Below are 24,324 nucleotides of genomic sequence, written 5' to 3'. Positions count from 1 at the left end.
TCAATGATATCAGGAAAATGATGTTGAAGAAGACTCCTCCCACCCACCGATCGCTCCAACCGAAGCCGGCAGGAAAACGTAATGAAGACCAGTTTGCAACATTCAGAAAATTGTCAGGAATTTCAGAGGAAATTATAAATGAAAGTTTACTTCACACTTTTAATATGTACAGTAGGTCTACAACGGAATGCAACAAAAGGTGCCAGTAATTAGACTGTGATATATATATATATATATATATATATATATATATATATATATATATATATATATATATATATATACTGTATATATATATATATATATATATATATATATATATATATATATATATATATATATAATGTATATAAATAAAATTTTGTGTAATTGTGTAGTTTAGCCTGGCCAATTTGGGGGGAGGGTGGTATCCTAGTGGCCATCTCCATGGGGTACTGACTGTCCCGGGGGAAGCAATGCCATAGTTATTACATAGGTCACGAACTTTTGCGCCGTAGTAGACCTTCACTCTGACCAGAGTTCAAAGAGGATGGGACCCCAGGGTTCACCCCTGCGCTTACCCTGTAGATGGTTATGTATTTCTCTTTACAGCATTGCAGATATGTGTGCAGTTATTAGAGGTGTCCTTTAGTTACGTTACTTTTTCTACCTCCATACAATTGCATTTAATGTAAAAAAAAAAAAAATCTGGTGCCCTGCAGAGTTTATTGAAGGCCGTATCAAAGTTCCTTCTCTTTCACAAGTCTCGCAAACTACACACATGTCTGAAAGTCAGCAAGCATAAAATATAAATTACGTCATCGGCGTGAAGTGCTAAAAGGTTGTTGTAGGGTAGAATACGACGAAGGCATACGGTCTGTTAGAATATAAAAATTGCAGTGAGGAGGCAGAGTGGGGTATGGTAGTATAAGGAGAAGGAATAAGTGTGAGAGATTTTCATTTCAAGGCAGAGATGAATAACGTGGTGTGAGGGGAACGAGATGGTGTGAGTAAAAATGAGTAGGACTTCGTGAAAGAGGGAGTAGTGTAGGGGGATCGGCAGTAATAGGAAGAAGAAGAGGTGTGTGAGATGCAAAATCAGAGAAAAGATGAATAACTTAGTGTTAGACAAAGGAGATCATGTGAGTGAAACAGTGAATTAAACGAAGAAAGAGCGAGCGATGCCACGAGTGAGAAATGGATACAACAGTGTCCCCTGTAAGTGACGGAAGAGATAGAAATGTGAGATCTACAAGAGAAAGAAAAGAAAGAAAAAGAAAAGGAAGTTGCGATGAGAAGTGGTGTGCGTTTGAGAGGTGGGTGGCAAGTCGCAGGAGGAGGTGAAGTGGAAGCAAGGCTCTGACAAGATTAAATAAACAAGATAATGCCCTATCCTCTTTCTGAAGCAACTCCTCTCCTTTATATTTCCTTTTCATATTTTAAGCCATTTATTAATCTCCAGTCATAAAGAATTTGAACTTATTTGAAATTATGAGTGAATTTTAATAGATAAACAAACTGCGACCTTTCCTGAGAACTACTTTGCTTTTCCACTGTTAATAAACGTTTGATATGTTGTATAGCTCACGGCAACACTATATCGTAAAGAGAAATTATAATGTTTTCACTGCGGTGCCTTTCTTTATGTAGATAATTTTACTGAAATTAGGAAAGACTTCTTGAACTGGAGGGGTTAGCTATAATAATTAACTTCTTCAACACTAATGATTCTTCCTAAGTTCAAATACATCGCCTAGCAGCAGAGAGGAAAAAAGTGAAATAGCAACGTCACGGGCATCAAAGAAGTAAAGCCATTACTACGGTGACATATTATTCATCTTGATCAAGCACCATTAGATGAGTTTATTCCAGTAAAGATCCCAGCAGTGAAGGGCTTCATGAAGGTGTCACAGATTCGAGATATTTTCCCACAGCTGAATAAAGTCGTCTGGAGATTAGATTAATATAGCAAAAAAAAAAAAAAAAAAAAAAAAAAAAAAGCCTCCTTGGGTTGATGGGTTTAGAGGAAATTTAGCGACATAGAGCGCATAGAGTTTGTGAGATTCTTTTATCGCCTGGAGGTCCTTTTTCTAGGTATTTCTGGTATCTTCAGGCGAGTTCATTCAGCTTCAGAGACTTTCAAGTTGGGGGTGTTAAAGCTACCCTTCAAATCCCTTTCACTACGACAGGACTCTCCTAAGCTGAATAAAATCGTCTGTTTGAAATGGCGGTAAAAGTTTTATTACAAGCAACTTTGGATATTTCGTAACACCTCTTCCTTTGCTCCTGAGTCTGCGTATTTTACCCCAATATCCTCTTGTATGTTATTGACAGAAGAAACACATTGAGGTGGTTTGGCCATGTGGAGAGGATGGAGGGCGAGAGACTGACAAGGAAAGTGTATGTGTGAAAGGTGGAGGGGGTGAGAGAGAGGGGTAGGCCAAGAATGAGATGGAGGGATTGAGTGGAGAGGTATATGAGAGAGGGGGGAGGAAGATGAACTGGGAGCAGGGCAGTGAAATGGCGGGGGAGAGGGCGACTTGAAGACGATTTATTTGTGGCCACCCCTTACGGGATTAAGGCGTCTGGCAATTCATAGATAGATAGACAGATGTTATTGATCCAAACTTTATCTATATTAAATTGATATGAGTCTGATACAAGATAGTGATACAGGGAAATATGCTAAATAATTCACTTAGGAAGAGGTGCAACGAAGCCCCCAGTGCCTCTTACAATACGACCTTATGAATAGTTACAAAAAAATGCCATGATGCTGAGAGGTACAATAGAGTGTAGGAGAACTGTGTGGTTGCGAGTTGTAGTGGAGATAAAGAAGTAGACTTAGAGTTGTTTGTGACACCACTTCCTTTGCGATTTATTTTGCACATAGCACCTTAACGGTATACTATTAGTGAAATCTGTCGAGAATATTGATAGATATTTGTGTGTGTTCGCGTGCACTCACACACACACACACACACACACACACACACACACACACACACACACACACTAGCAAAGAACCCTGCGTTGTCCTGGTAAAATAATATACCGTGCATATCGACATTGCCTGATATCTTGGAGGGCCACCCCTGGATTCTCGGGTTCCATTTTACCCACTGGACATGTGTTCTTCCTTTGGCCCATATACCCAGGGATATATTTTCCTTGGGCGAATTCGTACCATGATCCTGTTCACTCCATGGACCTGTTTCCCCACTACTCATTCACCCACCCGCCTACCCAACCCACCCCACCCACCCAACCACCCACCTATCCCCCATGGATATATTTTCCGATTACTCACCCACCCAGCCACTCACCTATTCCCCATGGGCCTATAATACCGCTATCCACCCACACTCCTACCTTCCCTGCCCGTCCACTCACACATCCACCCACCCCACCCACTCACCTGCCCACCAATGCACACCCATTGTCCCACCCACGCTGCCTCACTTTAGCCCCCACATCAATCTGACCCTACCACCCAAACCGACCCACCCTTCCCACATAACCCTCACCCACCTCAGCCGTCCGCCCACCCACCCTACCCGTTGAAGGGGAAGGTTAAAACTCTGTGGTAATTGGCCGCCAAGCTCCACCATGTTTACTTCCATTTCTGGGCTTTTCGTATACGAATTTAGCAACTTTACATCACACAGATAAATTACCGTTAAAAAAAAAAATAAATAAAAAAAAATAATGCTCCTGTCACACATCCTTTTGGAACCCTCTGGATCTTTCCCTCTTAACTTCCATGAAGAACAAACATACACACACACACATTTAAATATAAGAGAGAGAGAGAGAGAGAGAGAGAGAGAGAGAGAGAGAGAGGCGCAACAAAGTCTTCCATCCCACCTGAACTACAGCCCCAGAATTAAGAAGAGGGGCAATTTGGTGGTGTCTCACGGGAGGAGGAGTCCTTACTGGATAGGGACAGATGTGATTTGAAACCCTTTATTCGTGGCAACTCTCATGATGGTGCGTATGGCAAATAGACTAAAACAGATAAAGAAAAGTATATCATTTAACCCCTTCACGACGATCTCTTAATCTGAATAAATCCCTGTTGGTGGCAAGACTATTATATAGAGTCGTCTCTGTACTGCGGGGATTATCATAGTTTCTAATTCGTTTCACCACCTTGGGCTTAAAACAACTGTCTGACTGGCAGTAACAAGAACAAATTGCAGAAGTTGTCAGTCTGGTCGAGGAGATATTGACGATGTATGTATATATTATTTTACTAGCCCGTTTCATTCCGAAGGGTTTTATCAAGTGCTAAGTATGGTCCTCTGGTGGTTACAAGAATTGAATAAAAAGTCAGCCTACTAAATAAGGCTAACCTCTTGAGCGGGGCACTTATTTATAGTTTTACTCTTGTTACTTCCAAACTACTGCAATGTGATCCATATACTACTAGGAAGGCTCAGTCAGCATTACCAGTGTCTACTCTGTATATTTCCTACTTCACGAACCATCTTCATGCTTTATGGTTTGTCCTTTTTTCATATCTGCTGATTTCACTGGTGATTAATAATTTCACGAAGCTGCCAAGGTGTCTCCGCTGTACAAAATATCAGATTAAGAAGTCTCCAGAGCACACAAAACTGAATGGCCTAATATATGAATCATCTTGTATTATTTAACCGAGGGAAGATGCCTTTTTGTGAGGGAGTCATTGAAGGCCCCTCAGTTCGATTTCTCTCTCCTAAACTGAGTGAAATCGTCTGGAGATAGGAATAAATACACCATCGGCTTGAAGGGGTTAATAGCTCACCCCTGAAGGCTATTTTTATTTACAAGTGGCACCTGAGGGGGCAGTGGAGAACAAAATAAATAAGGAGTGTGATGAAGGTGGGGCGTGTTTATTATGAGTATGTAGATGAGGCCCTGGAGGCAAGGGCAGCAGGGGGGAGGAGGAATTCTGAACTGTCTTCGCCTCTCTTCTCTGCTCTTCTCTGCTGTACTTTCGTCTACTATACTCTACCCAGCTGTTTTCTCCTCTCCTTTCCTCTCCTCTCCTCTGTTATTTTATTGTATTTTTCTTTGCTCTTCTCTGTTCTGCTCTGTTCTCTTCTCCCGGCTCTGCTGTACTCTTTTCTTCTTTTCTGTACTCTTCTTTTTTCTTCTCTCCTCTTCCCTACATTACATTCCTCTCCCTCATTCAACTTTACGCTACCATACTCCTCTCTACTCATCTCTTCTCTTTTATGTATTTGTCTGTCTTACACACACACACACACACACACACACACACACACACACACACGTCTCCCATTCATAGACTTTCTCTACCATATTCTTTTCTACGACATTTCTATCATATTATTATTCTGCTTCCGTGTCTCCTTCTTTGCTCCTTTAATTTCTGATATTTCTTGCGTTAGTCATTCTCTTTCACGCGACACTTGGCCTCTGTTTGTAAGATTAGTTCCGTTTGTGGACACTAGGGGGGAAAAGTGACGCTGTGTCTGGGTTAGGGAAAGGTTTGGTATCACATAAACACAAGTATTTTTCGACTTTACGGTTGTGTGGACGTGAAGAGTGGAATTTGCATTATAAACTCTAAATTCTTGATACTTGAACTGTTTGACGGTAGCTAATCCTTCATGGGTATACATACATGACGGCCAAAGAAGCTTTCTTACTCCCCGTCCTTAGCGATTTATTCTATATGCTACACCTTATTCTTTTCATGTATAGTTTCAACATAGTAATAACATCGACGAAGTTTGTATAACTGACGTAGACGATATTAACGTGATGCAGCAAAGATATTGGGGAGCCTTCTTAACCAACAAGAATACGAACTCCAGATGACTTAGGCGAAGGTGGCGGAGAGAGGAGGGAGAAATGACTGGACTTGCTCGAGTAGTATATAGGGAGGGTTGAGCCCTGACTCGTACATGTTGATTCAAATGGTCTGGCGAGGGGAATGACGCTTTTCGTCTGATTCTTAACCTAGTGAGTCCTGAGACATTACTTCAGAATTCTATTTTGGTTAACGCCAGCTTAGGAAAGGCTTACCTGGGCTGTAAGGATTAAGGCTGAAGCTGTTTAATATGTCTGTACTTCCTCAGTATAGCTTCACTGATCACTAGGTACTCAAACTGCTTTACCACAGATGCGTAGTTTTTCGTCGAACAAGAATGTATTGTTTGGAAAAGAGTATATGCAAGAGGCAGGCCATCACAAGCGCACCACAGTTACTGCCATCATTCAACCCTTCTGCCCCATGAAGCACATGAAGAACAAATGTGTAGCTTAGCCATTTCATATCTTTTGACAATGTACATGAATCAGGGGAGAAAGGAATTTATAGAGGCAGTTCTTACCTACAATTCCCGCCCTCCTTTGTCGAATCTGTTGCTTGGAAAACGAACTTCGAGTGTTGTGGTAAATTCTTTAAATCCTGGTTCTTGTTCAAGGTGAGGTTACCAGCAGCTGTGCACTCGCCTCCAACCATCTATTAGGCGCGCACGAAACGAGTGAGGATGTGTTATTCACCGGGTCACCGGGTCGGTCAGGATCACTTGATGGTCGTGATCGTCAGCTTTTACCCTCCCGGAAGGGAGCTGAGAGCTCATAAAGTCCGATCTAAGGGCAAGGCTGTGACCTTCACACACGCACACACCCGTCCCTTTGCTCAAGGGGGACAGTAACCACCCACTTCGTCAGTGAAACTTTTCGCAACCTGAGCAAGGCGCGAACTCCTGTCCACCAGTTGGCAGGCGAGAATGTTACCACTGCACCAGCGAGCGGTGTGTGTGTGTGTGTGTGTGTGTGTGTGTGTGTGTGTGTGTGTGTGTGTGTGTGTGTGTGTGTGTGTGTGTGTGTGTGTGTGTGTGTGTGTGTGTGTGTGTGTGTGTGTGAACAGTGTAATTCAAGCCGTTTCTATCCGACTTAAACAAATTTGGTTAAGCAATAGAGAGACACAAAGAGATGACCTGTTGATTTCCAGAACAATAGGTCAAGGTCAAGGTGACTGGGTAAGAACAGTCTGACTCAGGAAAGTCAACTTAAACTTTTTTTTTTTTTTTTTCGATTTAGACCACTCTTGGTGAAACGGTTGAGGGTAATGCAAGAATGAAGGAGTTCAATTTTGAAAAGAATCAGTCAGAAGCCAGGATCATGGGAAAGGTCACTGTTCGACCTATGTGTCTGGGTGTTATCGACGTAACTAATACAATTTTTACTTGATAAGAATCATACATGGTGGAAGGGTAAAGGAACAGCTACGGGGTTGATCCACCGTTTCTGAGAGCAATAGGTGAAAGGTCTCTGTCACATGGTAAGATTAACATAAGCAGGTCTTATCCGATATGCAACAAACTCTACAGAAGGGTTTAGAGTACTGCAAGGATAAAGGATTTCAGATTTTAGGACAATCAATCAGTGGTTAGTGTCACAGGGAGAAATCGAAAGTCAAGGTCTCAGGACAAGGGTAACTCAAACAGCATTATTTAGATCGAAGGTCAGGGTAATAGTCAAATGTCGGAACCTTAAACCGATTAGTGGTGGCGAGTGTTGCATTGTCAGTCCTCCTCAGGGATACAGATATATCTCACGGAAGACAAAGTAGATTTAGATTTAGAATTACACATTGAAAATACGAGTCTGTATGAAAGAAGTAAAGTTTATTCAAGGGGAGTGAGGGAATGCTTCAGTCCCCTCCCTAGAACATCACATCTAACTGGATATTCGCTTAATAACCAGGTAAATATAAACAACGCCCTTGCAAAAGACTGTATATTGTATGTTCAAGAAGATAGGTTCAAAATTTTATGAGGAGGGGGGGGGAACTAGACTCAAATTATATTCTGTAATAATATGTAAATCTTAATGTGTTGAGTATAATTTTTAGAACGCCTTCGATAACAAATATTTATAGGCCTCTTTTGTGTTTCAGGTTGTGTTCGCCCTCAACCACACGCTATCGCAGCAGGAAATACTGAGGGAGGGAGCGGGGCGCCTTACGTACACCACCGACCACCTCATAACACACTACAACTGCGGGGACCTCGACGCTGTTATATTTTCTCAGGACACTACGCAGGTAAAACAATGTCACTGAGAATTAAATGAACAGGTAAGTAAGAGGGAATGTTACCCCATCCCCAGCCTGACCATCTTTCTCTTTTGACTCCTTTCAATGTTTCAGTAGTATAGATGGTAAGCCAACATACTTCCTCAAAATTTTCCTGTTGCTAGCTACACCAAAGTACATACTCGTATATTTTACACGGCACATCTTTTCAAAATAATTATAACATGACTGTAAGAATACCCAGCTTAGGAGTCTCCAAGGTGAGAGGGATACTTATTACCTCCCACTTTGTCCCCCTGGTGATGACCATTTAAGATATCAAGCAACATTATCTGTCTTCATTTTTCTGTTGATTTGTGCAACAGCAGTGGCCTTTTCACCAATCTTCTGTTGAACTGTACCTCATCTCCAAACATAACTTACTTTTCCTTACCAAAACCCAGCTGACTGAGGTCACTGATAACAGCCCTTATAAATGATGCATCTACTTTCTCTTTACTCATTTCAAAACCAAAACGGCATACCACGTTGAGTACACCGCTTCCCGTTCGATCAGCGAAGTTAAGCAACGTTGGGTCTGGTTGTAAGTACTTGGATGGGTGACCGCCTGGGAACACCAGATGCTGTTGGCATCCCTACGTCAAGTGGGGTTGGTGGAGGATTAGTGCCCCTCCCTGTAAAACAATTAACTCTAAGCCCTTGGCCACCCCGTCTGGGATACATGGCGTCTGGCAATGAATGAATGAAAACCAAAACTGGATGCTGTGTGAATGTGTGCAACAACCTAACTTTTTCTCATGCTCTGGTATTGAATTTTCATAATCTTCTACCGTCAGGCTTTAGCTATCCTGCCACCCCATCACTTAATATAGTTGTGCTGCTTATTTATCCAATACCTTTACTTTTTTGTTTTTACTGTCTTGCTTTAAAGTCAGACACTTTCTTTCCATTTCTCTCTTCACTGAACTCTCCAGTTTAAATGTCAGTGTTCACCATTACCACAACCTTTGGCTCACCTCTCCATTCACTGATCTGCCTAATAAACAAGTATAACCCAGAGCGCCATGTACAGCACACTAGCCATATCCCATACAGCCCTGGTGAGATCCTAACATACTTGACTTCTTTTTCACAATTAACTCTTCTGCTTCCTCTGTCAGCTGGGCTTCTCCGATCACAGCCTTACTTCAGTAACTTATCCTTTTGTTCCTATAAGACCTGTGAACCCTACCAAGATGTGGCATCTGTGGTATTTTGGCGCTGTTGATTGCAAGGCACTCAGGCAGTACCTCTTTGACTTTCTCTGAAACTATTATCGTTTCCATTGCCGAGAGCCTTTTGGTGGTGTTTTGCGTATTACAGATTTTATTTTTTCGGACATGAGAGCAGAGTGTACATTCATTTCTCTCACTCCCTGACCAAGCAAAAAAAGTCTTAACTGATTCAAGCTTGTTCTAATGCTGTTCACAACAAGGAAGTGACTTTCAAATGGTACTGGTTCTAAACACTTAATCATGGGTCCCCGATCATCCAGAATCTGTTCTTTGTCTTGCTAAAAACATCGTTATCCATTCTAATGCAATAAACTTTCCAGTACAAATTTTTCCCACTCATTCTGGCACCATGCCAACAGCCTCTTCAATGATTTTACTTTTTCCACTTTCTCCCTCTTTTTTCTACTCACCTGACTTTGTGGCTGTTTCCTCCTTTGATAAAGCTGAACATTTGTCTCTAACCTCTCTTCTGCTGCTGTTATCTGTCTTCTCCCTCCTGTTACTTCTTCATGGCTGTCACTGAAATGTCACTATATGATATACTTTCTGCCCTCACTAGCCTAAATACTGATAATGCATACTGTACATCCTTAAGGACCTTCTCTGTTGATCTTAACATGCTGAAAACCTGCTTGGGCTAGCTCTTTCACCTCTTTCGGTTTCTCTCAAATACCATCTATCTTTCCTTCTAAGAGTTTCCTCTCATTCAGCCTGTCCCCCCCCAAAAAAAAAAAACACACACACACACACACTTCCAACCCTCTAATTATCGCTAAGTTGTTTAATCTTTTGTTTTTCCAATGCCTTTGAGTGTATCCCCTGATAGATTTCTTTCTGGCCACCAGCATGGGTTCCATCGGGGACGTTCCAAGAGCAATTTTCTTACATTCAATTCATTTTTTTCAGTCACCCATTTTTTGAGATATAAGTGAAACCTATTTTGTGGCACCAGACATTTCCAAGGCATGTGAGAGAGTCTAGCAAAAATCTTTAATTTTTGAACTCCCCTCCTATTGGTTTCATCCTTCTTTCGTTCCCTCCAGTTTTCCTTGCTGGTTATTCTGTAGCGGCAGTTGTAGATGTAGATGGCCACTCTTCTCCCCCTTTTTCTTCTAAACAAGTCAGTATTGGTGTCCCACTGGGTTCTGTCCTTTCACCATTTTTTTTTCTTCCCATTCATCTGTCATCTGAGCTGTACATCAAGCCATATCCGTTCATACACTGACGACTCCACCCTTCACTCTCATCCCTCACAGCTACCTTGGCACACGTGACTCCTGATTTGTCCCATTCTTCTGACTGGACCAAAAGATACCCTCCTATTTTCAATGTCTTAAAACTCAGTTCCTTCAACTTCCGTGACTACCCGCTGACCAGCAACAACACACAGCTCAGCCTTTCCCAGTCTCTCAATATTATTATTATTATTGTTACTACGATTATTATTATTAATGATCTGGCACAAGAAGAGCACAGTACTTCACTAGCAAAAACAGCTTGACAGGGGTTACGTGTGCTGAATCAAGCCGGTGCATTCTGTGTTGTTGACTGAGCACTGTGTAGAGCATTTTGTAGGGGGCCTCACCACATACAGTACTTCGTAATGGGGTGGAACAAAGGCTTTACATCTTAACAACTCCTCTCCTCTCGCTGACTCACTTCTAACTCTCTCTCACTGCTGCAGTGTTGTATCTGTGTCTTCTTTGACTATTAGTCTGGTCACTGTTTTGTTGACCTCTGCTTGCATCCCTTCTCCAGTACAGCGGGCACGCAGCATCAGCCTAGCTTCACCGTCTGACCTCATTTCTTTTTAACTTTCCACAGCAAGAATTAACTGGTATTCAGTGTTTGATGTATGCAGCTGGTCAACCCTGGAACTGTTTTCCAGATTTTGTCTTTTCCACTGTCTGTGAACCTTAAAAGTCTCAATGTCCTTAGATGAATGGATACTTTATTTGGCTTCCGCATTTGCTTTTCTTTTTAAGGGAAAAATTTTACAGGCTACCAGTCTTGTTATTTTTTTCATTAAATGTTTTAGAAATAAATATTCTGTTCTTTCCCGCCCACATTTTATCATATGCTCTCTCTTCCACTTCTCACAAGTACAGTAATCTTTTCTCCCCACCTTTTTCCTCCAGATATCTAATTTTGCTTCCATCTCTTCTCCACCTACTTAGTTCTCTTTTGCCCATAGATGTCAGTGCTTGCATCTGTCCTCGAATTTATTTTCTTTGATTTCTTTTCTTTGCCCACTTTTTTGTTTCCTTCACCTCAGTCTAAAGTTTTCATTTCCACCCTAAGTACCTCACTGAAGCAGCACGTCTCTATACCCCTTTTGCAACATTTTACCCAGTTCTGCTATGTTCTTCCCGCTTCTTCAGTTTTGTCTCTCCTTAACATCCAAGTTTCTCCATGCGTCCTCCTTAGCCTTGGTTACTGTAGTCCAGGTGGCCAAATATGGGACATTTCTGTCCGTTTTATCAGCTGTCATTTCCTGTTTTTATTCCTCATCTTGCCTTTCTCCACATTCTTGTTCACAGTCCTCCATCTCATAGCCTGTCTAGTTCTTCATCTCCACTTAACCCTCTTATTGTCAACACGCCTCTGATAATTTCTGCTAATACCAGACGATATTTGCAGTTAAGAGTGAGTGAATCTTCGGAAACTTTCTCATGGTTGAAGCAATTTAAATACTCCATTCCAGCTAACGGCAGACGATGTTGATTCAGCAGAAAGTGAGTCATAGGAGCCCGAGTGTTAACCAGTCCTCCTCTCTTTCAGGTGCCCCACTTAGGCAACGCGTCGCTACCTCCCGTGGACGCTGCCACCGCCTCGCACATCGATGAGTACTTCCGCGAGGAGCTCATCTACCGCCGCAACCTGAGAATGGGACGCCGGGTGGTGGAGATCCTTAGAGCCAACCCAGACCAGAGCTTCTTCTTCGCGTTTGGGGCAGGTAAGAAGGGAATAAAGGGGCGGAGGGAAGGGGAGAAAAATGGACAGTTGGATGATGAAGGACTGGGAAACATAAAGAAACGAGAGGTCTGGTTGAATGGAGAAAAAACAGGCGAGGAAAGTGGACAGAAAGGATTGGAAACTGGAAGGAAGGGTGAGGACGAAATGAAGGTGAGGAGAACAGGAGAAACAAGTAATTGAATGATGAAGAACTTGGAAATAAAGGGAAGGGTGAAGACGGTCTGAATTGGAGGAACATACGGCAGGGAAGGAGGTAACTGGATAACGGAGGAGGCAGAAACGATAACAGCTTATCCCTTATTATGCTTCTGGGAACTCTGGGTGGACAGAGGTTTGAGAGGTTCTGATTCTAGGCTGTCATAGTCGAGATCATTTAAGTCACGGGAGACACAACTCTGGCCGCGTTTCGCATTATATAAAAACTTCTGACCAGCTCTTGCATTCGAGACCTGGCGCGTTTATACACGGTTACCTCTGGCCAAAATTTTACTGATGTACTACCGAGGACATGGAGAGAGATAAGGAAATATAAGAAAAAAAAGAAAAAAAGAAGGGCCTGATAAAGGAAAAGACAGAAACTGGAAGAACATCGTAAAGACAACACATTAAATGGGAAAATAGGAAAGTTGAAGTAGAAAATGGGGAACAGACTACACGAAAGTAGAGGGTGATGGGTGATGGCCTTGAGGGACTGGACAGGAACAGCGAATGGTTGAAGAAGTTAATGGGAAATTAAATGAAAGGGGGAATAAGACTGGAAAGTACTGGAAAAAACAGCAGCGTCCAAGTAAAGGAAATAAGAGCACTTAATGAAGACAGGGCTGTGAAGAAAACGGGAGATTATGAAATAAGTGTATGAAGGGGAAATGAAAAAAAAAAAAAAAGTGGTTAGAGAAGAGGGAGGGAAGGGTTAGAGTAGTGTGTTTAAGCGAGCTAGGAGAAATAAAAAGGCGGAAGGTAGAGTATTAGAGGAACTGATACGTGCGAGCCGAGGAAACTAAAGAAGCCTGGAGAAGAAACCTGGGAGTGAGGAAAGTAACAGAAAGAGAAGAAAATAAAGCAATCTGGAACCAAAGCTATTGTGTGTGTGTGTGTGTGTGTGTGTGTGTGTGTGTGTGTGTGTGTGTGTGTGTGTCAACAATATAACTAGGAGGTTTTATCTGATTCAGACCAAAACTGGTGGAAGGGCTGAAGTCCAACCATGGAGGAAACCGATTGTCTAAGGTCAAGGTCACAAGAGTATATCAAATGTTGATCTAGGAAAATCAGCTCAACCAGATTTTATCCAATTTTGATGAAACTCACGGAAATCGATACTGGTATGGCAAACCTTTAAGTGATTCAATTTTTAGAGCAGTCAAAAGTCAAGATCACAGGACAAGGGCAAAGTGTGACCCGTGTTAGCAGCATAACCCACAGTTTTTTATTTGATTTTAACCAATATGTTGGAAGGATTAAGGGTAAGGCAAGGCGTAAACAAATTATTATCTATTTCAGTAAGTCAGAAGTCAAGGTAACAGGTCAAGGTCAGCTTAAACAGTTTTTATCCAGTGGAGACCAAGCTCTGTGGAGGGTTGAAGGTAGGGCAAGAAAGAAATATAACAATCACTCGAAGATCAAAGTCACAGGGCAAAGTGAAAATCCGGTCCATGTGTGTGTCCTTGAGAGTCAGCCAGTGGGTCATAAGTCAAGGTCACTTTTACAGGGCAAGGTCAGTAATTTTTTTCCTTTTTCAGTTTAGACCAACTTTTGTGGAAGGGTTGAGGGTAAAGCAAGAATGATGTACTCTAATTTAGTTTTGGGAGAAATCTGTCCAAGGTTAAAATCACAGGTCAGAGTCAACTATTTGATTCTTCTTACCTGCTGGTGGTCACTGGCACTGCACTCGCTGAATTCTCCTTGTTTCTGCTGCTATCAGACGATTTTATTCGGCTTAGGAAAACAAAAGCGTGAAAGTGGTTAACCCATAAAGCTCTGGGGTGAAGTGAGTTGAGCACTTCTCCTTTTTTCTTCTTCTTCTTCTTTTTTTTTTAAGTTGGCTGCCTTAAATAAGTCATTGTTCCGTAACTACAGCACCTACAACTTTTGATTAAAGATCAGAATACTCATCAATCCTTCACCTCTCCATTGCAAGGATCCCCAGGTCTCTAGGTGTAGGCATTGTGGAGGTAGAAGGTGATGAATGGAGGCAATCTGGAGGGTTGCTTGAGGCTGTGACCATACCAGCTGGCGAGTCACAGACCACAGCTCGTAGGTTGCATGCCTGCCTCGCCCAGACAGGGATTCCCCACTCGCACTTGTTCACACTCCCCCTTGCCCCAGCTGACCTTTACACATTCCTCTCCACCGGGTCCTGCCATTGCTATATGAATGAATAATCACCTTTCGTAGGTGTGACAGTATTACACATTACTTGCCATGAAATATCACTTTCACTTGCCTACTTTTTTCTGTGTCATGTAGGATCACAATAATTATCTCTAAGATCGTTTTCTTTTCTTACACGCATAGTTTTCTATAAGCACTTATTTAGCTAGTTTCTTACTTCACAGTCAGGCTTATCACAAATATATATGTATTGTTGGTTATTATAACACTTATTTGTACTTGTATTGCAAGGTCACCTTCGTTGTTACCTGAGCTTCTTTCCTTATATTCGTACTTTTTCTTATATTCTGAATTCTTATGTAGGAAAGTCACTTACTTGGCTAAGTTCTTACTGCACTACAAGAACTGCACAATATTATTACTAGATTGCTATCACACAAAACCAATTAGCATGTATATTGCACCACATTACCATAACTTGATACTAACCAAATGTACAGTACAGTACTTGCCTCAAAAGATCACTTTTACTTTTCACTCCAACACATGCTTTCTACTGTGTACCGGATGATACAAAACCACTACAGTTTGGGTCATTTCACTTATTTTCAGCACTGCAGTTTTCCTTATCTTCTATAGCTTATGTATATTTTTTCCTACAGTCTCACATCACTAGATTAATAGCAGTCCATACTTTGGTAAACATTTATTCTCTCCACGGAAATATTCATCATTTCTCTTTACCACTTCTTTTATTTCATTTTGATGTACAAATTTACATTATAAACATTACACTTCCTCACACAGTCATGAAGTGTGAGGCTGGGGGGATGTGGATGATGGTGAGAGGGCGGTGATATGTAGGTGCTGTAAAGACAATGGGAAGGGGGCTGGGGGGCCGTAAAGGATGGCCAGGACACGTCACTTTACACACTACTCCTATACAGTATCTCCCGCCCTCAGACATAATCTTTCCACTCGATAATGACGATTCTGTCATCTCTAAAACAATCCCAGTTGAACTACCATTCAACCCCTTCCGTACATGAGTGAGACGCAAGGCATGAGTGGAAGTGGCAAAGGCCAAGTGGCCGCTCGGACTGCAAGTGAATCGGACTATGTGGAATCAGCATTCATCGTTACTGCCCCTCCTGATTCCCGTGGAAGACTGGAAGTGTAGCTCACCCTCCTCCTATATACCTTCATCACACGCACTGGGCACCATAGAAAAACGGTAGGAATTCAAATGCTGGTGGGAAACGCAAAGCATTTATTGCCGTCATCAGAGCCGTCCCAAACACATGATTTATGATGGCCATGGGCGTCATGAGAGCTGTAGAGGTTGAAGGCTATATCTACTCTCACTAATTCGAAACCTATTATATGACAAATTACAGTGTTTACAAATAACAAGGATAAAGTAGAAAGTACGTCATTGGATTGTGAGGGTTCAGGTTTAACTCATACCTTTTTCAACGAGGAAGAAGAAGAAACAAGGAGTTTTAGCACGCACTGCTATCATTTGTTGCATCTTACGCATAAAAGTTCATACTATTTAGTACATAAACCAGTCTTCGCCTACACGCCCAGGGATCATCCTCCACACCCACCTATGGACGTATTTAACCCCATGGGCAGATTTTCCTCTTTGGACCTATTATCACCCAAGGAGATAATTTCCCTTTGAACATACTTTTTACCCTCACAAACGTACAATACATTTCCACATTGACCTATCTGTCCCATTTACCTTTTTTTCCCACATGAATGTATTTCCCCAAGAATTTATTTCATCCATGGACCTGTTTTCTCCATTGGCCTATATTTCCCTTGGACTTACTTTACTTCAGTGAACCCATAATCCCTCCATGGAAGTATTTTCTTTATAGCATTAGTTTCCGCCATGGATATATTTTTCTGCTGGACTTATATTTCTCTCATGAACCTACCTTCCCCGATGGACTTGTTTACATTATTGACCTGTTTTGCCCTTGAACCTAATTTTCCCTTTGAACCTACACACCCTCATGGGCCTCTTTATGGTCTGATTTATTCCATGGACCTATTCTTCCCATTGAACCCATTATCACTAGTAACTTTTTTCCCCACAGTGGAGCTATCTTCCATCCATGCCTCTCTTTTCCTCACTCACCCATTTATCCTCCACAGGTCTGTCTGCACCATGTACCTGCTTTCCATTGAACCTATCTTTCCCGTGGACCTGTTCTCACCATGGATCTGTCTTGCTGATATATCTCTTCTTCTCTTGGACCTATTCACCCCATGGATCCTCTTTCTTCCCATGGCCAGACTGAATTCCCAAATATATTTTCTCCCAGCAATCCATTTCTTGTATGGACCTCTCTCTCTCTCTCTCTCTCTCTCTCTCTCTCTCTCTCTTTCACACACACACCTACCATGACTATCTTATTCCTCTCCTTCCTGGTGACTTTTTTCTTCGATCTGTTCTTTGATATAACAACATATTTACATCTCTCTCTCTCTCTCTCTCTCTCTCTCTCTCTCTCCTTCTCCCTCCCTCTCTCTCTCTCTCTCTCTCTCTCTCTCTCTCTCTCTCTCTCTCTCTCTCTCTCTCTCTCTCTCTCTCTCTCTCTCTCTCTCTCTCTCTCTCTCTCTCTCTCTCTCTCTCTCTCTCTCTCTCTCTCTCTCTCTCTCTCTCTCTCCCCGTCAAATCCATGTCACCACTTGCACCCTTTTCCCCCAAGAATGTATTCCCCCATGATTCAGTTTTCCCATGTGTACTTATTCCACCCAAGAACATATTTCCCAGTGGATTTGTTTTCGCCCTTTCACCCAACCACCCATACCAGCCACTCACCCGATGTAGTGTGCCTCAGTCATAGCACAATAACTCATCAACATCCCCAGACGCACAGAGAAACGCAGGAGATTTGATTTTATATATAATAATGACATTTGAATGCATAGAGGAAAACTTTTAAAATAACTAAGAAAGAAGACTGAAACGGGTGAATTATGTGAAGCTGGGAATGTGAGAGACAGCACAGGGGAGGAAGCCCAAGAGAACAGGAGTTATTCAGATATAGGTGAGGTGTGGTTCGGAGCTTGGGGGAGAGAGAGAGAGAGAGAAAGAATGTAAATATGTTAGATCAAAGAATAGATCGAAGAAAAAATTAGCCAGGAAGGAGAAGGAAAAGATAGTCATGACAGGTGTACGTGTGTGAGAGAGAGAGAGAGAGAGAGAGAGAGAGAGAGAGAGAGAGAGAATGAAGTAGCACACAGAGAGAGCAAGCCACGTCACGGTAGATCCGACAGGGAAAATTGTGTTTGTGGAAGATTTTACGAGTACCCGGTGACAGAGACAAATGCTGGGGCACAATTGTGGGGGAAAATAGTTGGTGAGAGAGAGAGAGAGAGAGAGAGAGAGAGAGAGAGAGAGAGAGAGAGAGAGAGAGAGAGAATAATGGGTAAACGGAGGACAGGAATGGAAGGAAATGGTAAAGAATTTGGAAGTCGGTGTGTAATGCAGAGCAGAAAGAATTTTTAACCTTTCCACGGTTAAAAAAATAAAATCATTTTGATAGATGCTATTTCCAGATAATTTTATTTATTTGGAAGAATGTCTATAATTCTTTCACCTTAAAGTGCTCCAGATTTTCATCCTTTTGTGAATATTTAACGTAGCTCAGTGGGAGAAAAAGGTAATGCCACAGTTCTACATCCTTCCCATTGATCTATAGCACTTTTTCGTGACTAGCGCCATAGTCTTAATCTACGTTTATAATTCACTATTCACGATGGAGATATGTCAGTTTTAGATCAAGTTCAAATGAAAGGAATATTGCACTGAAGGTGCGATGAAGGCCATATGTTTACTAATCACATCTAGAGGGCTTAGCTGAATGAATTTATTTGGTCGTAGCAAGGATAAAGATGTCATTGGCCTGAAGGAGTTAATTCTTTCAGTATGTTTGTGTTTTATTATTTTCTTGTAAGCACCAGGCAGTTTTGTTAAGCTTTAGATAAATATTTTCAAGGCATGGAGGTAAAAAACACAGTCCATGAAGCCTTTACCATTGCGTGTTTCAAGGCCGAATGAAATTGTTTGGTGGTAGCAAGAATTATGGCGTCGTCGGCCTGAAGGAGGTAGGTTTATGGCAAAGCAGAACTAGTGTGTGTGTGTGTGTGTGTGTGTGTGTGTGTGTGTGTGCCAGATAAGGTGAGATACATTGGCCGCGTCTGTAACACTCTCTAACTAAGGTGCGTGCAAAACATGAGTGATAATTCCTATGTTTTTCCCAGAGCGGAAGATGAGATTTAGGACCGTAGCCTTGTTGAATGTGGAGACTTCCTAACACCTCCTCCACAGCGATTCATTTTGCCAGCTACACACTACCATCATCGCATATATACAGTAGGTGGTGCAAGCTCTGTCAGTGATATAAAGGTATACGTACCTTGAAAAGGAATATAAATGTTTAATATTCAGAGTAAGTCGCTGAGGAAGAGTTATTACTAGGTCACCTGTGCCCTCGAAAATATGGTCGTGAGGAGGATCTAAGTCAAGCCGAAACTGCTGTCCCTTCCCAGCATACAAATTTTCCTATGTAAGTGTTTGCATTTACATAATTACATATATTACGTGATCAACTTTCCGTACCATTTATTTGTTAAACATTCTGAAAGTATGACAGTGTGAAACCTGATTATCAAGCCTTCAGCACAAGAACGTTTTTCGTATTATATTATTAACACTAAACGACTCAGTTCAGCGTAGGAGGACGTCTAATACAGAAGGAGTTAATGAAGGTCATATGCACCTTTACCAGTTCGAAAAATCTCCTTAAACCAAATTAAAACTGAATAAAACACGAATAAATATAACATCCTTCGTAGTAAGATGGTTAAATATGTAAACTTCGGCATAAAAACACTACCGGTTGCATTTCAGCCCCCTCCCCGTTTTTTCGCTTCTCTATCTGACTCACACATCACATTAATCTCCTCATCCCCATCTGTTTCGCCTCACTTTCTCGACTTCTAGGAATCTTCTCGCCCCCTCTTCTCCCCTCACTCACTCTCTTTCTCCGGTTTCACTTTTCGCTCCCTTTCTTACTTCCTCTTCATACTCATCACTGCATCTTACTCAAATACTTTATCCAATCTTCCTTTCTCTTCCCTTGCTTTACCTTCCATTTTCCTTTGCCACTATGCCAAACCATCCTCCCCCCCTCGCCTCACAGTCCTCTCCTCTACAGTTTCATTCTCGATTTGTTTCCCCCTCGCCTTCTCTCCATCACCTCACTCATCGCTCATGCCCCTCTCCTCCTACGCTCCCTACTCCCTACTTTGCTTCTCCATCCCCTTTCCTTTAATTCACTTCCCAATCTTACCTTCTCATAGTTCATCTTTATTTCCTACTTTTTACCTAACTTACCGTCTTCCCTGTTCACCTACTATCACTCATTTACCCTTTGAGCTAAATATCGAGGTGAAAGTTATTGTTGTAGGCTGTTTAATGAAATGCTGCCTAATCCGGTACATATATTTAGAACAGTGTGAAAATAACTCTAAATATATTTGTTATGAATATGCTGATTTTCACAAGACAATAAAGAAACGCCCCATTGCAACTCTCCGCGGAAGATGTGAATATTTAGGAAATAGCGAACACCGTCTTTGTATGTCCTTCCCCTCAATAACTAGACGCAGTAATCCTTCATAACTGAAAGATAGATAGACAGATAGATAGATAGACTGACAGTTGACATTCGAGGTGGGTTACGGATAACTTCACATATAATACGAGTTTCAAGCGAGTGAATTGCCTTAAATGTATCACAGCCCCAAGCCCCGACGCTCCTGGTGGGTCAAAAAATGACTGAATTATTTATATCTATATCTATATCTATATCTACCTACCTATCTATCAATCTATCTATTTATCTATGTATATGTAGAGAGAGAGAGAGAGAAACAGACAGATGGATATAAATATATAGACTGATAGACAGATTTAGATATATGGCTACAGAAAGATAGACAGATTGATAGATAAATATATAAACAAATAGACAGGCATATGTAGATATATATACATACATAGATAGAGGTAGACAGATAGACAGACAAATAGACAGATGTATAGATCGATAGGAAAACAAATGTCCATGTGAAAAAGATATTTGCCTGTACAAACATGAATATATACTGACCGTATTATACCAGAATTCATGTAAATTTGCTAATGCCCTCTGCCTCTCCAGCCCCATATACGTACGAGCGTTTTATCATTGTGGATGCAAAGTTCGAAGATACCAAGAGCAAGCTGAAAAGAGGGAAGGAGAAAGAAATCATAAAAAAGATGTATGCACTATAGATATGTATATGAGCTTTGAGTGTGAGTATATAGAAAGGAGTGTGTGTGTGTGTGTGTGTGTGTGTGTGTGTGTGTGTGTGTGTGTGTGTGTGTGTGTGTGTGTGTGTGTGTAGGACCATCAAAAGAGAGAGAGAGAGAGAGAGAGAGAGAGGGGGGGGGGAATATATGCGTGGAGATGTGTAGGACCATCAAAAGAGAGAGAGAGAGAGAGAGAGAGAGAGAGAGAGAGAGAGAAAAGAACTTTCAGAAACTTCTGTGTGCTATAGATATGGATATGAACTGTGTGTGTGTGTGTGTGTGTGTGTGTGTGTGTGTGTGTGTGTGTGTGTGTGTGTGTGCTTTGGGTAGACATATTAATGGGTCTGGATGTGTATGTATGTGTGGATGGAGGAGAGGAATGAAAAGAATGAATCCTTAAGTACGATGTTGTGTGTGTGTGTGTGTGTGTGTGTGTGTGTGTGTGTGTGTGTGTGTGTGTGTGTGTGTGCTTTGGGTAGACATATTAATGGGTCTGGATGTGTATGTATGTGTGGATGGAGGAGAGGAATGAAAAGAATGAATCCTTAAGTACGATGTTGTGTGTGTGTTTGTGTGTGTGTGTGTGTGTGTGTGTGTGTGTGTGTGTGTGTGTTCTTTGGGTAGACATATTAATGGGTCTGGATGTGTATGTATGTGTGGATGGAGGAGAGGAATGAAAAGAATGAATCCTTAAGTACGATGTTGTGTGTGTGTGTGTGTGTGTGTGTGTGTGTGTGTGTGTGTGTGTGTGTGTGTGTGTGTGTGTGTGTGTGTGTGTGTGTGTGTGTGTGTGTGTGTGTGTGTGTGTGTGTGTGTGTGTGTGAGTGAGTGTACGAAGCTAGAGATGTTAGGAGGACACGGACGCCATCCAGTCAAAGGCCCACTGTCTTCTGGGTTTAGGAGAGTCTCTATACTCTTTACATATTAACGTGACTGAAATTTGTTATCTCTCCAGCTTGCTTACCGAGTTGTGAGAATAGATAAACACTGGAATATGATGCTAGTCACGAGGAAGTGCTTTGGAGAGGATGTAGATCCATAGCATTTATTTATTTATTTTTAATGTATGTAATCATTTGTTTAATCATTTGTCACTAAGCAATATGTAAAAATCTGGACTAAGTTTAGGTGAAAGAACTACAGATTCTTTTCTTCGCGATTATTTTAACTTTTTATTTTCTTGCCTGTGTGTGTGTGTGTGTGTGTGTGTGTGTGTGTGTGTGTGTGTGTGTGTGTGTGTGTGTGTGTGTGTGTGTGTTCTTACTTAATTGTATCTTTACAGGAATGAGTCAAGCTCGTACTGTCCCGTGTCTTAAACCATTTTTATCGTACATATCCTTAAATTTGTGAATTTTTTTTGGCACACACTATTTCATTCGGTAGTGCATTCCACTGATCAATTGCTCTGTTTGGGAAACTGAATTTCCTTACGTCTTTATCGCCTCTCTTTTTAAGCAGTTTTTTGCAGTGTCCTCTTGCTGATTTATCCCCATAGGTTATGTAATCATTTATGTCTATTTTCTCTTTCCCTGATATGCATTTATATAGCATAATCATGTCTCCTCTTTTCCTTCTCTCCTGTAGTGTAGGTAGATTCAGTTTTTCTAGTCTTTCTTCGTAGCTTAGATCACTTAAGCTTGGTACCCATCTTGTAGTGGCCCTTTGAACTTTTTCAATCTAATCTATTTGTTTTTTGAGATAAGGACTCCAGACTTCTGACGCATACTCCAGGGTTGGTCTAACGAATGATGTTATTATCTTTCTTAGAATGTCTTCATTTATGTATGTGAATGCTATTCTCATATTTGCAAGCAGTGTACACATGTTCCGTACCTTCTCACTGATGTGGTCAGCCGAAGATAGTCTGTTATTGATAATCACACCTAGGTCCTTCTCTCTTTCTGATGTGTATAGGGTTTTAGTTCCTGGCTTATAATCCCAATCAGGTCTTTTTCCACTTTTTACCAAACTTGATTACATGGCACTTGTCCACATTGAATTACATTTGCCATGTATTGCTCCATTCATGAAGTTTATTTAATTCTTCTTGTAGCTCTTTACAAGAGTCTGGGTTAGTAATTTTCCTTTGTATTTTTGCATCATAAGTAAACATATTAAGACAGCTTTCATTTCCAATGTTGCTATCTATATCATTTACATTCACTAAAAACGTGATTGGTGCCAGCACTGAGCCCTGTGGAACTCCGGTAGTCACTTCTCTCCATGATGAGTAATTTCCCCTTAGTACTGTTCTCATTTCTCTCTTTTTGAGAAAATCTTGCATCCAACAATACAGTTTGCCTCGGATTCCTCCTTGATGGTACAGCTTCCATAAAAGTCTTTGTTACGGTACTCTGTCAAATGCTTTCTTGAAATCTAAATTGATACTGTCCACCCATCCTTCTCTTTTCTGTAATGTTTCTGTTACTCCATCATTGTAGCTCAACAGATTAGTAACACATGATTTTCCCTTTCTGAACTCAAACTGTCTTTCTGTTATCATGTTGTGTTCTTCTAGATCATTTACCTAAACTTTTCTTATCAGCTTTTCTAATGCCTTGCTTACAATACTGGTTAGTGATACTGGTCGGTAGTTGAGTGGATTTTGTCTAGTCCCTTTCTTGAATAAGGGAACAATGTCTGCTTTCTTCCAAATTTCAGGTAGTTTACTTTGTCCCAAGGATTCCTTGAAAATTAAAGATAATGATTTACTTAACTCCTTTGCACATTCAAGTAGCACTCAACATGAAATTTCATTAGGACCATTTGCTTTTCCTTTGTCTACTTTACTTAACTCCTCCTGTATTTCTTTTTCTGATATTTTTATATTTGTATTTATTTTTCTGATATTTTTATATCTGTGTGTGTGTGTGTGTGTGTGTGTGTGTGTGTGTGTGTGTGTGTGTGTGTGTGTGTGTGTGTGTGTGTGTGTGTGTGTGTGTGTGTGTTTAACTGCATAAATAACTTAAAATATTAACGCGGCAGATACAAAAATATACTAGAAAGGAAGGGGTGCTCTAGAACTTCCCAAACCATCCAGAATACGGATTTATGTTACGAGGTTGCTGGCTGCGGCTGTGAATATAAATAAAATGGTAAATAGCCTCATCCCGCTGTGGTGCTGATGTGAGTTGTGGTGCTTTTTGTGGTGCTGGTGGTGGTTTGAATTGTGTGGTGGGAGTGATGGTTGGTGCCCTGGTGGAGAGCAAAGGAGGATAGGTGTTTGTGGTGGGGACGGAGGGTGTTTGTGATTGTGGAGAGGGTACTGGTTGTTGACTGTGGTTGTGATTGTGAATTGGGTGTGATGGTTGCTTGGTGTGGTAGTGGTT

At 41.4% G+C, this 24,324-nt stretch overlaps 1 protein-coding gene and 1 pseudogene across 1 annotated transcript in view; both read left to right on the top strand.

The window, feature by feature from the left end:
* The window catches only part of LOC145413681 (metalloprotease TIKI1-like), a 198,186-nt gene that overhangs the window by 138,330 nt on the left and 35,532 nt on the right, over positions 1 to 24,324 (top strand). The window contains exons 4-5 of the mRNA XM_080283336.1: positions 7,901 to 8,047; positions 12,094 to 12,268. Coding sequence (XP_080139462.1) covers positions 7,901 to 8,047; positions 12,094 to 12,268 — 322 coding nt within the window. The remainder of the gene's footprint in view (positions 1 to 7,900; positions 8,048 to 12,093; positions 12,269 to 24,324) is intronic.
* Positions 8,549 to 8,669, top strand: LOC145413875 (5S ribosomal RNA; annotated as a pseudogene).

The sequence above is a fragment of the Coenobita brevimanus genome, chromosome 97 (assembly GCF_032717465.1).
Source record: "Coenobita brevimanus isolate Jiangsu-jjx chromosome 97, ASM3271746v2, whole genome shotgun sequence".
Taxonomy (NCBI): domain Eukaryota; kingdom Metazoa; phylum Arthropoda; class Malacostraca; order Decapoda; family Coenobitidae; genus Coenobita; species Coenobita brevimanus.
This window is presented reverse-complemented; position numbering and strand designations above follow the sequence as displayed.